The sequence below is a fragment of the Morus notabilis genome, unplaced genomic scaffold (assembly GCF_000414095.1).
Source record: "Morus notabilis unplaced genomic scaffold, ASM41409v2 Scaffold345, whole genome shotgun sequence".
Classification (NCBI taxonomy): domain Eukaryota; kingdom Viridiplantae; phylum Streptophyta; class Magnoliopsida; order Rosales; family Moraceae; genus Morus; species Morus notabilis.
In genome coordinates, this window is record NW_010356869.1 from 374,450 (window position 1) to 387,386 (window position 12,937).

Consider the following 12,937-nt stretch of genomic DNA (forward strand, 5'->3'; position numbering starts at 1 on the left):
TTCCCTAGTGCAAATTCACATAAAAAGGGAAAGATGGTGAAAAAAAAAATCCACAGATTAAGCTTGTCAAGTTATAGACAAAGCGTATGGTAATTACTTCCTTGAAATCAATGAAAAAACACAATAATATTGCAGTTGACATCAGAAACTTGAAGAGTTGAGAGCCACTAGTTTAGAAAAGATGTCAATGAGCCAACAACGTTGGAGAGTTGGCTTCGCAAAGAGTAAACGTTGTTACAAGATGACAAGAAAAATAGGTTGTGTGCCTGACAAACCTCGGGACTGCTTCGAATCTTCCTAGTAGGAGTCCTCATTGTGACGAACTCTTCAGCAGCTGTAGGGTGAATACCCACAGTGGCGTCGAAGTCGGCCTTGGTCAAGCCAGCTTTCACAGCAACTGCAAACCCCTGGAATTTCGAACGGTTTTATAATCACAAGGGTGAAAATTGTATCTGTACTATTGAAGAAGGAAAACGCACAAAAGAATATTAATAGCAAATCATTAACCTGCACAATTTCTGGTGAATCTTCTCCACACATATGCAAACCCACAACTTTATTTGTCTTTGCACAGACTACAAGTTTCATAAAAACCCGATCTGGAAGCCCTGACAGAGTAGCCTTCAAGGGCCGGAAGTTTGCTGTGAAAATGTCAACATCACCATATTGTTCTACAGCCTGCAAAGATAATTGCAAATTTAAAACCGATGCCGAATTGAGAGTTGTAGTAATCCATAATTGCCTTACCTGTTCTTCACTAAGACCAACTTGTCCAATCGGCGGCTGTGAAAAGACAGCAGAGGGAATAGCTCTAGACAAAACAACTAATAATCAGATTTGAAATTCCAAACAAGCCCAACCTTTCTCGTTAGAAACAAAAACTGACAGCATGTATTACTTTTTCCCACAAAGTATGGTAAAACGTCAACTAAGTACTAACAATTGGAAAGCATGCAACTTACAAAATGCAAATTACATATGTATTGATTCCAAAGGGAACATACAGAACGAATACTGGCTCATAAAAACACAATATTATACAAAGATAAATCAGAACTATGTAGGATACCTGTAATCAGGTTTTGTTGGCTCATTATGAAATATTGTTTTTGCTAATGCACCTCCTTCCATTAAAGCAACTGGAGTGAGATTCACTCTATCTGTAACATCTCCTACTGCCCAAATGGAAGGAACCGAGGTGCGAGAGTATTCATCGACCTGAGAAAACCATTGAGGGAAAAAGTATTAACAGCTGCGTAGTTGAATAGGCATCATATATACTCGTTAGAAAATCAAACAAGATACGAAAAATAACTATATCCTCTGCTTACTCCTGGTCAATTTACCCCCTCAAAAGGAAAAAAGAAAGGTTAAGAAAGGTAAGAAGAAAAACAGCATGTTACAAAAACACTACCTCTATTGCTCCATTCTTGTTTAACTTTACCCCCATTGCCTCCAATCCTAGGTTCTGCAACGAATTAGAAGCTCAAATTACTTGCAAATAGAATATACCTGTCGCTAACTTATAGGAGCTATGAAAGATCTTAGTACTCCACAAACTGGCATCTTCAGGCATGCTACTCTAAACCATGCCTTGAATGGCATTTCTTAACATGCAGTCCCATAAACCTGAAGACGCCCATTCACAAACATCTGATTGGCTAGTACGAGATAAAACTCCAAACCTTTGTATTGGGCCGGCGTCCTGTAGCAAACATAATGTGTGAAAAACCATCAACTGTTCCCCTGTTGGTTTTTAAAGACAATGATCCATCGGCAACTTTAATGATAGCCTGGGGAGACTCCTCTGTGTGGAACTCAATTCCTCTAACAGACATTTGTTCCGCAACGAAATCTCTGATCTGCAGGATCAGAACAACAAATCTAAATGTCGATTAAAACAATTTGTCTTCATAATGCAAGAAGAAAAAGTACATCTTTCCATGGCTCCCCCACCTCTTCATCAAAGCCCCTCAAAACTTTCTTCTGGCGTATAAACACATGAACTTCACTTGTCAAACCACTGAAGATGCCAGCAAATTCCAAGGCAATGTATCCACCGCCAATAATTGCTATCTTCTCAGGTTTTGAGGGCAAATCGAGGGCAGCATCTGAATCTATTGCATACTCACTGCCAGGTATATCAGGAATGAAGGGTCGGCCCCCAACTGAAATTAGTATATTTCTCGCAGAATATAGCTTCCCATCGACATCAACTGTGTGCGGGTCAACTATCTGCGTTATTGCAATGCAAGAACATCAAAACTAATATGAAAAACACAGAACATGAAGACGACAACAACAACAAGTTACTTTTAATCAAAATCCAAAGGCAGAAAGCATTATTCTAACTACTACCTTTCCACGACCTTCAATTAAAGATACACCGGCATTCTTCAAAATGTTCTTGTAAATACCAGTCAGGCGCTGCAACTCTGCGTTCTTGTTAGCTATCAAGGTGCTCCAGTCATTCTTTGGTTCACTATCGTATTTCCACCCAAAACCATGGCTCTCGTCAAATTCATGGGAGTATTTTGAAGCGTAAACAAGTAACTTCTTTGGCACACATCCACGAAGGACACACCTGAAATTTGAAAAGATCAATAACAATACCCATAAAATTCAGTAAACTTGCTTGGCCACTACTACTCTCTCTACGCCATAACTAAACTGATTCCAACTAATCTTTGCGTTGAGGTTTCCAAGAGAAGAAAACCATCATATTATTTCATCAACATAAGCCTTGTAAGTTCAAACAAATTCAACTTCCCAACATTCAAATTAATATAAAGTTTTCAAAAGTATGGGTCAGGCAAGCACTTATCACCTTTACACATGCTAAAATGAACATAACCAACCATCATTCCAGTAATATCCAAAGCCCATTAATTTAGAAAATCTCAATTGTGACACACCAATAGTATTGGCCAAAAGAGCTCCAAGTAATGCAGAGTAAAAAGAAACGAACTTTTCCGTAAAATTAAAATGATAATAAATAAAAACTTACGTTCCGCCGACGCCACCGCCGGTCTCGGAGGAGATAGTAGAGAACGGAAGCTCGCAGACGGCGACGGAGGCGCCGAAATTGGCGGCAAAGCGGGCAGCCCGGACGCCGCCGCTGCCGGCGCCGATGGTGAAGAGGTCAAAATCGTACTTACGAGCGGAATCTGCGCCGTTATCCGGCTCGGCGGAGGCCGCGACGAAGCCGCGCCGGTGGCGGTGGCAGAAGGAGAGGGAGCGGCAGTGGAGATGAGTGACGGAAGAAGTTAGGTTTAGAGGAAGAGAGAGAAAGGGGTTAGAGAGAGAGAGAGGGAGGTTCTTGGAGAAGAGGAGGGTCGTGGAGGAAGAGAAGGTCGTGGTGAGCTTTGGCGCGGCGAGAGAGCTCACCATTTTTGTTGTAATTTTGAGTTTTTCAGAGTGAATTTGCTTTTCTTATATAACGCCCCGAGAAACGGGAAGCGATAGATATACCTTTTGCCGTGTGGAGAGATGCTCGGATCACCGTTCATTGATGTTGGGTGGGACCCAGACAGAGAGTGAACGGTTGAGATTTTTCTGTCGAAGAAGATTCTACAGCCGCCTTTAAACTTGGTACCCGTTCAACGCTTACGCATTGCCACAGCACAACTGTTGTGCGCACCATTTAAACACTTTTTTATTTTTAATAGTTTTTTGAGTCCTTTTTCGTTCACATTTTTAACAGGCCTTTTTCTTTTTAGTGATGCGTTTTTTAGTATTGGAGACTTCGCATATTCACTTTTCTCTAAAGTGAAGAAAATAAACTGGAAAAATGATATAGCAAAAAATTTCAAGGCAGAGATAGAAGGAAATAAATTTCAACTTAAAATCATGGTTAAACAGACATGACATGAAAGCATTTACAATCTTTTAAGATCTTGGGAATTCACAGTTTCAGCCTATGGCTATAGCCATCCCAAACTATCAGTGCAGATCAATCAAAACGGGAGGGCAATTAAGGACTAAGGAAACCATGTCATAATTTCTGTTAGCTTTAAATAATTCAATTGTTCCCCTTTTATCTAGTATTATATTACAGTATGAAAGTTAAAACCACAAATTGTGTCAATTTTTTTATTTTATTTTTCCTTTCAAAGCTCAAGCTTTCTCCTATTCTTCAGACTCATCTGCGCCATCCCACCATGAAACAGGGCCCAAACCATCACAATCAAGTGATCCCTGCAAGATGAAAAACAAAATATCAGACTCCTTACAGTTTAGGCGATTCAATTAGTGTGAGAAAACAAATTTGGGTCTGTTTAGTGTGCAAGATTAAGGATGAGTGGATATGATTAAATTTTAATATTGTGTTTGGTGAACAATTTTAAAGGATTGGATTGGATAAACTTTCGTCCAGCCCATACTCAAATCCTCTTAGAAGGGAATGGTGCTAGCATGAGATAACTTTTAACTAGAGCACGTAGTGAAAAACATTAAAGACCTAATATTGAGGGGTCAAAAATGTTATTTTCATATGAGTAAACATTTAAAAAATTTATATTTTTGCCCCTCACGTTTTGAAAAATTACAATTTGATCCCAAATTTTAATTTTTTTTCCTTTTTTCCAAACACGCCCTTATCCTAATAACACAATACCAAACATGGGATTAGATTAAACTAAAATTTAATCCTATCTTTTTCTATACATTCCAATTCATTACCCTAAAACTGTCCTATCCAATGTTGTCCTATCCAAATGGGGCCAAAGTGTATAATGATATCATTATTCTGCTCATCAAGTTAAAGAGCAGTGTCTTGGGTCACAGTGCATACTTTCAATATCGCCAACCAACTAGAATACAGGAAAAGGAAAAAAAAAGAGGCAAAAACTTTTTGCAAAAAGGAAAAGAAACAAAATAAGCTTTAGAGGGTTACAAATGAAATTCACATAAACACAGGACTTTTCCAGATAAAGTGTCAGAAGAGACTACTCAGTTTTATACGAAAAAGGGAAAACGAGAAACGGAAGAGAGAAAACAGTAAGCTAATCTTTATCGTTTTTTGGAGCTCTTGAAGAAAAGAAGACACCAATTAGTGTAACAACAAGAAGAGACACAAAATTTGAATGTTAAAAGTTCAAGGATGAACTTACAGTAATAACCATGGGAGCAAATGGCTTTGACTCTTTTGGCTGTTCAACCGGAATTGGAGGATAATTTACACTGTGAACTTGGAACCTTATCTGCCGTTCAAAGAATAAAAGTTACGCTACTAAGTAGACTTTCAGAAATTTTAGTAATACCTATGATGACAAAGCATAAGAATATTGAACCTCATCCTCGCCATCAATAACGTACTTTTGTTCCCCAAATTCCCATATCCAGGTAACTCTGTCCCTGCAATCCTCAAGAAGAATACACCAGAATATCAACATACATATCAGATAACTTGGCCAAAGAAGAAAACTTTAACCAGGATCTGATGATGCATCGGAAAATCTACACACATTTCTATTGGAACAGACAAGGCAGGACTATAATACCTCTTTCTTGGATCTGGCTCAGGACGGGAAGGATCAGGCAAAAAATTGGCAGGAATGTAAATGTCCTCAAAAAATCCAAGTGTGACTGCCAATTATAGATTCAACATTAGCACGCATAATGACTTATCAGACACACTTGATAGTACTGAAGTATAACCATAAAAGACAAGCATCTATCAGACATACGGCGTAAGCCATTAGCATCGGATTCTTTTACTTTTGCTGAAATAATCTCACCCACAAACGGACGGAACATAATCATCGTGAACACCGCCTGCCAAAAATGAAAACACGATGAACAAATTGTCTTACTACATATAATATTGGAGAAAGTGCTCATAAGAGCAAGAAAGCTATAAAATTAGGAAACAATTTAGAGATGATACATATTATTGTTCAACACTTCGACTATACCGTATAAGTTGCAGCACCATCACCGGGAAAGATAAAGCCGCCTTCAATAGATATAATATCATAGACAGAAATGCAAAGCCCCAAGTTTGCAATAACCTTCATTGAAACATTATTCGCACTATTTGCAGATTTCCAAGCATAAGTCATGAAGATAAAAAATTTAATTGTGAATGAGAAGCAATACAAACCTTGTCTAAGAAAAGCTTTTCAAGTTCAACCTTAATAGCTTCGGTTAAGGGTCGGCTCAGGATGTCAGGAGGCACTCGCAAGGTGTGCTCAATTCGGCTAAGGTAGAACATTTTATTTCAGACTCAAACCAATCCAGAAGCTACTTCTGCTCCATTGGCGAAAGCCCAAAAAAAAATTTAAAAAAAAATCAGAAAACAGTACAAGACAACTAATAAAGCACGATTTTTTTTTCTTGAGAAGAAAGAAAGTATCAAAAGATACAATGCATGGTGGAAAGAAATCCAACCAAATAATGTTTTCTATCCAGAGAGCAAGTACGAATAAATCATGTGATGTTAGGAAAACAACACATAAGATTTATTTAACTTCTTGGAAGAAGAATAAAGACATAAATATGATAAGATCAAGAGGTTGTTGAAGATACTATTTCGAACCTGCAAAGTATATAAATATATGAAAAAGTATAAAAAAATCTAGATTATTGAAATTATAAGAAAACAAGAGGAATGAACTTATCTTATATTGAGATAGGATTACGATGACTTTAGAATATGAGTTAAGCAAGATGTTAATAAGGATATCAGGATTTATATTCAACCAAAGTTGAATGTTAAACCGCAGTTAAATTACCAGCGTATGTAGAGGATTGTAGTATTCAACCAAGGTTGATTTTAATTTTTTATTTACTTTATACTTATATTTATATATTTTTTATTTATGTAAGAGGGAGTAACAAAGAAGACCTTCCTTACCAGCCTCTTTTTAATACATAGCAAAGTAAAACACTTTTAGGGAATCAAAACCACTAAAAACCAATAATAAAAATAAGACTAGTTGTGATAAGATATAAGAGCAGTTATTGACTTTTAAAATATAAAAGTAACTGATGAAATGCAATTATCCTAATAAGGGGGAAATTTTTGAAAATGTTTGAGAATGAAACAGAGGGAAAGTTTTGAATATTAGCAGACATATGCAATCAGGATAATAGTAATAAGATTTAACATTAAAAGTAGATTAAAATATATCTTCTAAAGAATTATGAAGATGAGAAAGAGTAACTCATGAGGGTTTTTTTTTTTTTTTTTCTAAAGGACTTATGAGGAAAGTTAAGAAATGTAGCATTTAGAAAATCATTAACTTTTCTGTTATTTAATGATAAGAATTAAATATAATGATAAGAAGTTGTCATCATGATAACTAGATAATATGAGTAAAACTTTAAGAAAAGAACTATTGCAACACCTATAAGGGAGACTATTTAAACTCTTACATGAAGAGACTAGCGAAACTCAAGAGGAGAGAATATTACACTGACGAAAGAAAATTGTGATGTACGAGAATAATATCAGTTGTAACAAAACAGAGAGCGAAAATCTAAGAGTAAAGTATAACTATGGTACAAGACAATGGCATAAGTTATTACATATAGATAGAAAACAACATGTGTAACAGAATGCGAGTCAATTGGAAAAATCAATTAGTAAAGGAACAAGCATAAAACCTTGGCATAATGCAACAAGTGCAGAAACTAACTGAAGAAAAACCCAGAAAAACAAGGATTAACTCAAAAATATTTCAAGAAAAAAATGCCATATAGTGGAATACATATGGATTACAGAAGAAGCTCCAACCAAATCTAGTTACCAAACAAAGAAAAAGGAAAATAATCCTAATCTATACAAATCATAAAAAACCATTCACATAGTGCTTAATACAAACACTTCATCTATAACATATTCATTAACTATACTATTATACTATAGACATAAACTAGTCAAGAAAACATACAAGAAATTGTAGAACTGCAGTACTTTCTAAAGTAGTGGGAAGATAATCAATACATCATACGACATAAATTAGTCAGGAAAACATAAAAGAAATTGTAGAACTTCACTACTTTCTAAAGTAACGGGAAGATAATCAATACATCATACTAAAACAATCAAATTATGCAAAGTAGTACCACACTCTAATTGAATTACCCCAAAAAAAAAAAAATTCTTAAAATAAAGCAAAATATGAACAAGCGATGATAAAAAATACTTGTTAAATCCATGAGATGAGACTCAAACCGAGAGGATCCAATTAGTCATTAAAGGCAATGCTGCGTTAGAACCGTACAGAATCACTTCCAATCAAGGGAGATCGGAGATATCACTCAGCACTAAACAAGAGTTGAACACAACTTTGAAGATAAAGTAAAGGATTGAAAGGCAAAATCGAATATATATTTTCTATAGGCCGGCAGAAGAGAAGACAAAATTGATTAGACAGACAGAAAAACCACCACGAAGGTTATAAGAAAACGGTTACAAAGGATTCATATATGGAAGAATTAACGTTACATAATACACCTAAAAAGAGAGAATTTGTTAGATTTTCCAAACAAACATATCGAAAGTTTCAATAAAATCCGAGAGAGAGAGAGAATTTGTTATATGCAGAACTCTACCCTCGATTCCTCCGACTTCCTTTGTGCGAATTAGGGCGTGAACGAGATCAAAGACGAGAACTTTAACAGATTCTTAGACGAGAGAAGCGAAATCGAAGAAGAAGATTTGCTGCTGCTGCTGTAAATGTAATGGGAACCTTTGTTGTTGCGTTTCTGAGTTAGCCTTAACCAATTCACTCACAATATAACCGTAAAAACAACAAACAAATGCGAATTTCCCTGGACTTAATAGTAGCATAACCGATTTCACCAAGAGTAATGCCCAAAGTTGCAAGAACTGAAGAGCACGAAATTGGATTACCTGCTGAAAGAACTCGGCAAGTCGGCGGTGATTTGGTGGTGGACTGATGGGCGACGGCGTAGCTGTCGAGTGGGAATGACGGCAGGGAAAATGAGATAAATGAGAGAAAAAAAGGTTAATTAGCCCTTTCCATCTATAACCCCTGAACTATAATCAAATATCTTTTTAGTCCTTAAGCTTTTAAAAATCTCAGAACTGGTTCTTGAATTATAAATTGCCTCAAATTAGTCCTCCTATCTATTTGGTCATTAAAATCTCAACTGAAAAGACACGAGAAGAGAGAACTATGTAGTTTATTAGAGGACTAGAGGTTAATTTTAACAATTTTTTTATTTCATTGTTGTATGGTTCATAATTTTTTATTTTTTTTTATAAGAATGCTTTCGTTGTTTAGTTGAACCTATTACATGCGAATATCACGCAATAGATATTTTGTTCTTTATTAAAATTATGTCATATACTAACATGCGAAAACAAATAAATCAAAATTCTCGAAAAAATTGTAAAGTGAAAAAAGTACATAATTTGTTTTACAACCTTTTTTTGCCGCATTGCCCTCAATCCTATAAATACGTTTCTTCCTCGCGAATTAAAAGAGGCTAATGCGAATGTGACGTACGATTCCTAAAATTAAGTATTTGTGGTGTTTAGATTTCATTTCTTTTAAAACTATACACTAATAGCATCAAATTCGTCACAACACGATTTATACTCAAATTTAAATCAAAGACAAAAGCCTACTAATTTTGCCCATTAATATACCCTTCTAATATTTTGAAATACCCCTCTTCTCTTTTCTTTTTCATTTTTTTTTTCCTCCCTTTCATCAGAGGAGTAGGATCTTTGTTGAAATCTCGAAACTTCATAGCGTCATCAAAGAAGCAACTATATAAAAAACAGAGAGAGAAATGACTCAAAAGCAGTTGGAAATAGGTACACAAACAAATATGAAGAGAGTAGACTTCTTTTACTACAACAACATCATCACCATGAATCCCAACCTCATTTGCATAATATTTTTTTTTTACATTTCTTAAGACTTGAACACAAAAGGAACAGATGCTCTAAGCTTAGAGGGACAATCCTGATTCCTCGTCCTCCTCAAGAGTGGAAGTGTAAACGAAGTATAGAGCCCAAACGAGACCAAACACACCAAGGAGGATCCAACTAAGGAGGTTGTTGCTCAATCCGAAGGGCAGGCCAGTGCCTTCTGTGCTCAATCTCTCATCCACCAGAGCCACCGCGGGGCTAGACATAGTCGCCGCCAGCGCTGCTGCCATCAGCGATGCGCTCATCCCCATCTTCGAGTTGCTCTCCTCCTCGGAAGACTTTCCCTCCATTGAGCACCTCACTTTCCCTCCTCTCTTCGACATGGCTGGCAATGCTGGATTTCACAAGGAAAAAAAAAAAAGAATCAAATTACCAATTCCATCTAATGTTCAGTTTGGTATTGTTGTGGCTTTTGAAAAACTACTGTAGTGGTGTTGCGAGTTTAGAGTTGCTGTAGTTTTTAAATAATTATTATTATGTCTTATTCATTTTACCGATTTGAATTTTTAATTTCAATTTTATTATAGCACATCTAACTTTATTAACTACAGTTAAAAACTCTTATATAAAATCACATCTTAGCTCGAATCGCCAAACTGAACGAAGTGTTAGTGTGTTGCAAGATTGCTTTGACAAAATTCATTAATGATATCTTCAGCTAGAATCTAACTTGTTCTGGCAGCAGATTAAGCAAAATTTTGAAGCTCTCAAAGTACTTTACACACAATTCTAAGCTAGTAATATGTTTAATGTTTATACACTTATAGTCACTTACTAGCTAGGTTCTTTATTTTTATTTATTTTTATTTTTTTATCATTCAAACGCGTAACGATCTCAAACTGAGCCTAAACACCAATCTTATATGTCTAAAAGCAATTTTGAACTAGCTTTTTCGTGTACTTCCAATTACAAGAATCTGAAAAAAAAAAAAAAAAGGCTTACCAAGAAGAGGAGAGGATTGAGCCCCCAAGGAGGGCTTGTGGAGAAGGGCCGCCCGGACGATGGAAGAGGTTGGAGCGCTAGCGGTGAAGCTTGCCATTTTCTTCTAAGCGAACGAAAATGGATTTTTGGAGAATCTGAAAGTTTTTGTGCAAGAGGGAAAGTTGATTCTGTAACAGAAGTTATGAGGGTATAAAGCTTATTTCATATGCAAAGTGGGGATTTTACGAATTGATATGATTGGTTGGAAATCTGTCCAGGTTGCACCACACAAGCTGGATAGGAGGAAGGTTAGCCCCTCGTTTGATATCCCTATCTGCAAATACCCAACCAAATTTCTCCACGTGTCACATAATCCGTTTTACTAATTGTGTTGTTCTCGGATGCTCAATAACATTCAGAATTCCCATTTTCATTTCGTTTTCATTTTCATCCCCATTTGTATGGAAATGGGGTAGTTTGCTTGTTAAATTTGCAATTTGCATGAAAATGACTTTTATTTTAATTAACTACCAAATGCACCCTCGGGTGGTGCAGATCTTTTCAAGTCATAAACCCATTTGGAACAGCATATCCTATTATCCCGTGCCCGACTGACTGCTTTAAGTTTTAACCATCACTGCCACAATGCTGTTCCACGGAAATGACAAGAGGAAAGAAAATAAAAGTCCGTTTAATTCGCTGATTCGAGTTTTTAATTTGAATTGAAATGTGATTTTATGTGAAATTTTTTTATTATAGTAAATATGTTAAATGTGACTTTTTTTAGAATTTTTTACTATAACAAAACTCAAATTATAAACTCAAATCGGTAAAATAAACGGACCATAAAGTTCTAGTTCAATAATTTTGGATAACAGTTTAATGTTATGTACACAAGAAACCTAAAAGTATGTTACAAAATTCCTGGCAAGGAGGGAAAGAAAATAAAAGTCCGTTTAATTCGCTGATTCGAGTTTTTAATTTAAATTGATATGTGATTTTATGTGAAAATTTTTTATTATAATAAATATGTTAAATGTGACTATTTTTTTAGAGTTTTTTACTATAACAAAATTCGAATTCTAAACTCATCGGTAAAATAAACGGACCATAAAGTTCTAGTTCAATAATTTTGGATAACAGTTTAATTCTCAAGTGAAGTGAGTTATGTACACAAGAAACCTAAAAGTATGTTACAAAATTCCTGGCAAGGACAATTATTTTAGTATCAATTTATTGCTAAAATTTGACTCAGCTCCTAGAATATTATGCCCAGAAAATTTTTTTGGGGGAAAAAATACGAGTTCCACTTTACATGAAGAATCGCACAGAAGAAAGAATTAAGTGAACAAGTGAAGTGCAGTTCCTAAGGCAAGAAAAGAACTAATTTTTCTGTTATATATTGATTTTTACTCCTCTGCTATTTCTGCGATATTCAACTATTCATGGATATTGCACTGTTGCAAATAAGGGTGCTCGTACTTGACATATTTGTTCCAATAACCCTTGTATCTTCCAATCGCAATATCCAACCACGGTTTCATAATACCATCGTAGTGTATCACTGCCGCTCTCTCGATGTCGGCACGAGCCACTTCGGAGTCATAACCAAGCCCAAGGATATGCCATCGCCTGTCCAAAGCCACCGTCTGGTTGTAGAAGGTAACCCAACCTAAGGGCAAACTCCCAGCCATCCACAAGGGCCTCTCAGAACCCTGCAACCAAAACAGCCGGAAAAAACAAGCATGAGATTATGATTGCTTTAGAAAATACATATTTAACTAGAAGTATTTAAGTATAAAAATGTTGTACCAATTGCAAGTATTTCTGGTAAAGAGAAGTCAGATTTTTCCGCCTCCACTGTCGCAGATCAATCAAATTCATTCCAAAAGCCCATGTGCATGCATTGATATCAAAATTCTTTGCAACAAATGGATCCGAGAAGTTGACAAACGTATCTATTCGGCGAAACGAAGATTCATCTTCATGACAAGTTTCAATTGCACCAATTACTTTCCCCTTCATATCAACATTCCATAACTTAGTTAGATCCCTTTGCACCACCACATCATGGTCAAAGAGCACAAGCTTATTCAGTGTAGGGA

General features: G+C 36.0%; 4 protein-coding genes across 6 annotated transcripts in view; all 4 read right to left on the bottom strand.

Annotated features, from left to right (window-relative positions):
* The window catches only part of LOC21395773 (glutathione reductase, chloroplastic), a 4,199-nt gene extending 742 nt beyond the window's left edge, over positions 1–3,457 (bottom strand). The window contains exons 1-9 of the mRNA XM_010088833.2: positions 3,008–3,457; positions 2,359–2,584; positions 1,957–2,235; positions 1,686–1,862; positions 1,415–1,468; positions 1,070–1,218; positions 748–811; positions 508–678; positions 276–407 (exon numbers count right to left, since the gene is read on the bottom strand). Coding sequence (XP_010087135.2) covers positions 276–407; positions 508–678; positions 748–811; positions 1,070–1,218; positions 1,415–1,468; positions 1,686–1,862; positions 1,957–2,235; positions 2,359–2,584; positions 3,008–3,390 — 1,635 coding nt within the window. The 5' untranslated portion in view covers positions 3,391–3,457. The remainder of the gene's footprint in view (positions 1–275; positions 408–507; positions 679–747; positions 812–1,069; positions 1,219–1,414; positions 1,469–1,685; positions 1,863–1,956; positions 2,236–2,358; positions 2,585–3,007) is intronic.
* A 425-nt stretch (positions 3,458–3,882) lies between these two features.
* LOC21395774 (DNA-directed RNA polymerase III subunit rpc8) lies at positions 3,883–8,779 on the bottom strand. Of its 3 annotated transcripts, none has more exons than XM_024163045.1 (8): positions 8,560–8,779; positions 6,104–6,249; positions 5,916–6,011; positions 5,739–5,775; positions 5,502–5,586; positions 5,292–5,355; positions 5,112–5,201; positions 3,883–4,197 (listed from the first exon to the last, which is right to left on the bottom strand). In XM_024163045.1, the coding sequence occupies exons 2-8, from the start codon at positions 6,212–6,214 to the stop codon at positions 4,129–4,131; spliced, it is 552 nt and encodes a 183-aa protein (XP_024018813.1). In that variant the 5' UTR covers positions 6,215–6,249; positions 8,560–8,779; the 3' UTR covers positions 3,883–4,128. The 3 variants fall into 3 exon arrangements, with proteins under 3 accessions (XP_024018813.1, XP_024018822.1, XP_010087136.1); XM_010088834.2 differs by having other exon boundaries at positions 3,884–4,197; positions 5,688–5,775; positions 8,560–8,776; XM_024163054.1 differs by lacking the exon at positions 5,916–6,011 and having other exon boundaries at positions 5,688–5,775; positions 8,560–8,777.
* Positions 8,780–9,725: 946 nt separating this feature from the next.
* LOC21395775 (photosystem II reaction center W protein, chloroplastic) lies at positions 9,726–11,115 on the bottom strand. The gene is made up of 2 exons (XM_010088835.2): positions 10,854–11,115; positions 9,726–10,244 (listed from the first exon to the last, which is right to left on the bottom strand). The coding sequence occupies exons 1-2, from the start codon at positions 10,948–10,950 to the stop codon at positions 9,931–9,933; spliced, it is 411 nt and encodes a 136-aa protein (XP_010087137.1). The 5' UTR covers positions 10,951–11,115; the 3' UTR covers positions 9,726–9,930.
* Positions 11,116–12,042: 927 nt separating this feature from the next.
* LOC21395776 (probable galacturonosyltransferase 6) lies at positions 12,043–12,931 on the bottom strand. The gene is made up of 2 exons (XM_010088836.2): positions 12,645–12,931; positions 12,043–12,547 (listed from the first exon to the last, which is right to left on the bottom strand). The coding sequence occupies exons 1-2, from the start codon at positions 12,855–12,857 to the stop codon at positions 12,272–12,274; spliced, it is 489 nt and encodes a 162-aa protein (XP_010087138.1). The 5' UTR covers positions 12,858–12,931; the 3' UTR covers positions 12,043–12,271.
* Positions 12,932–12,937: the final 6 nt, after the last annotated feature.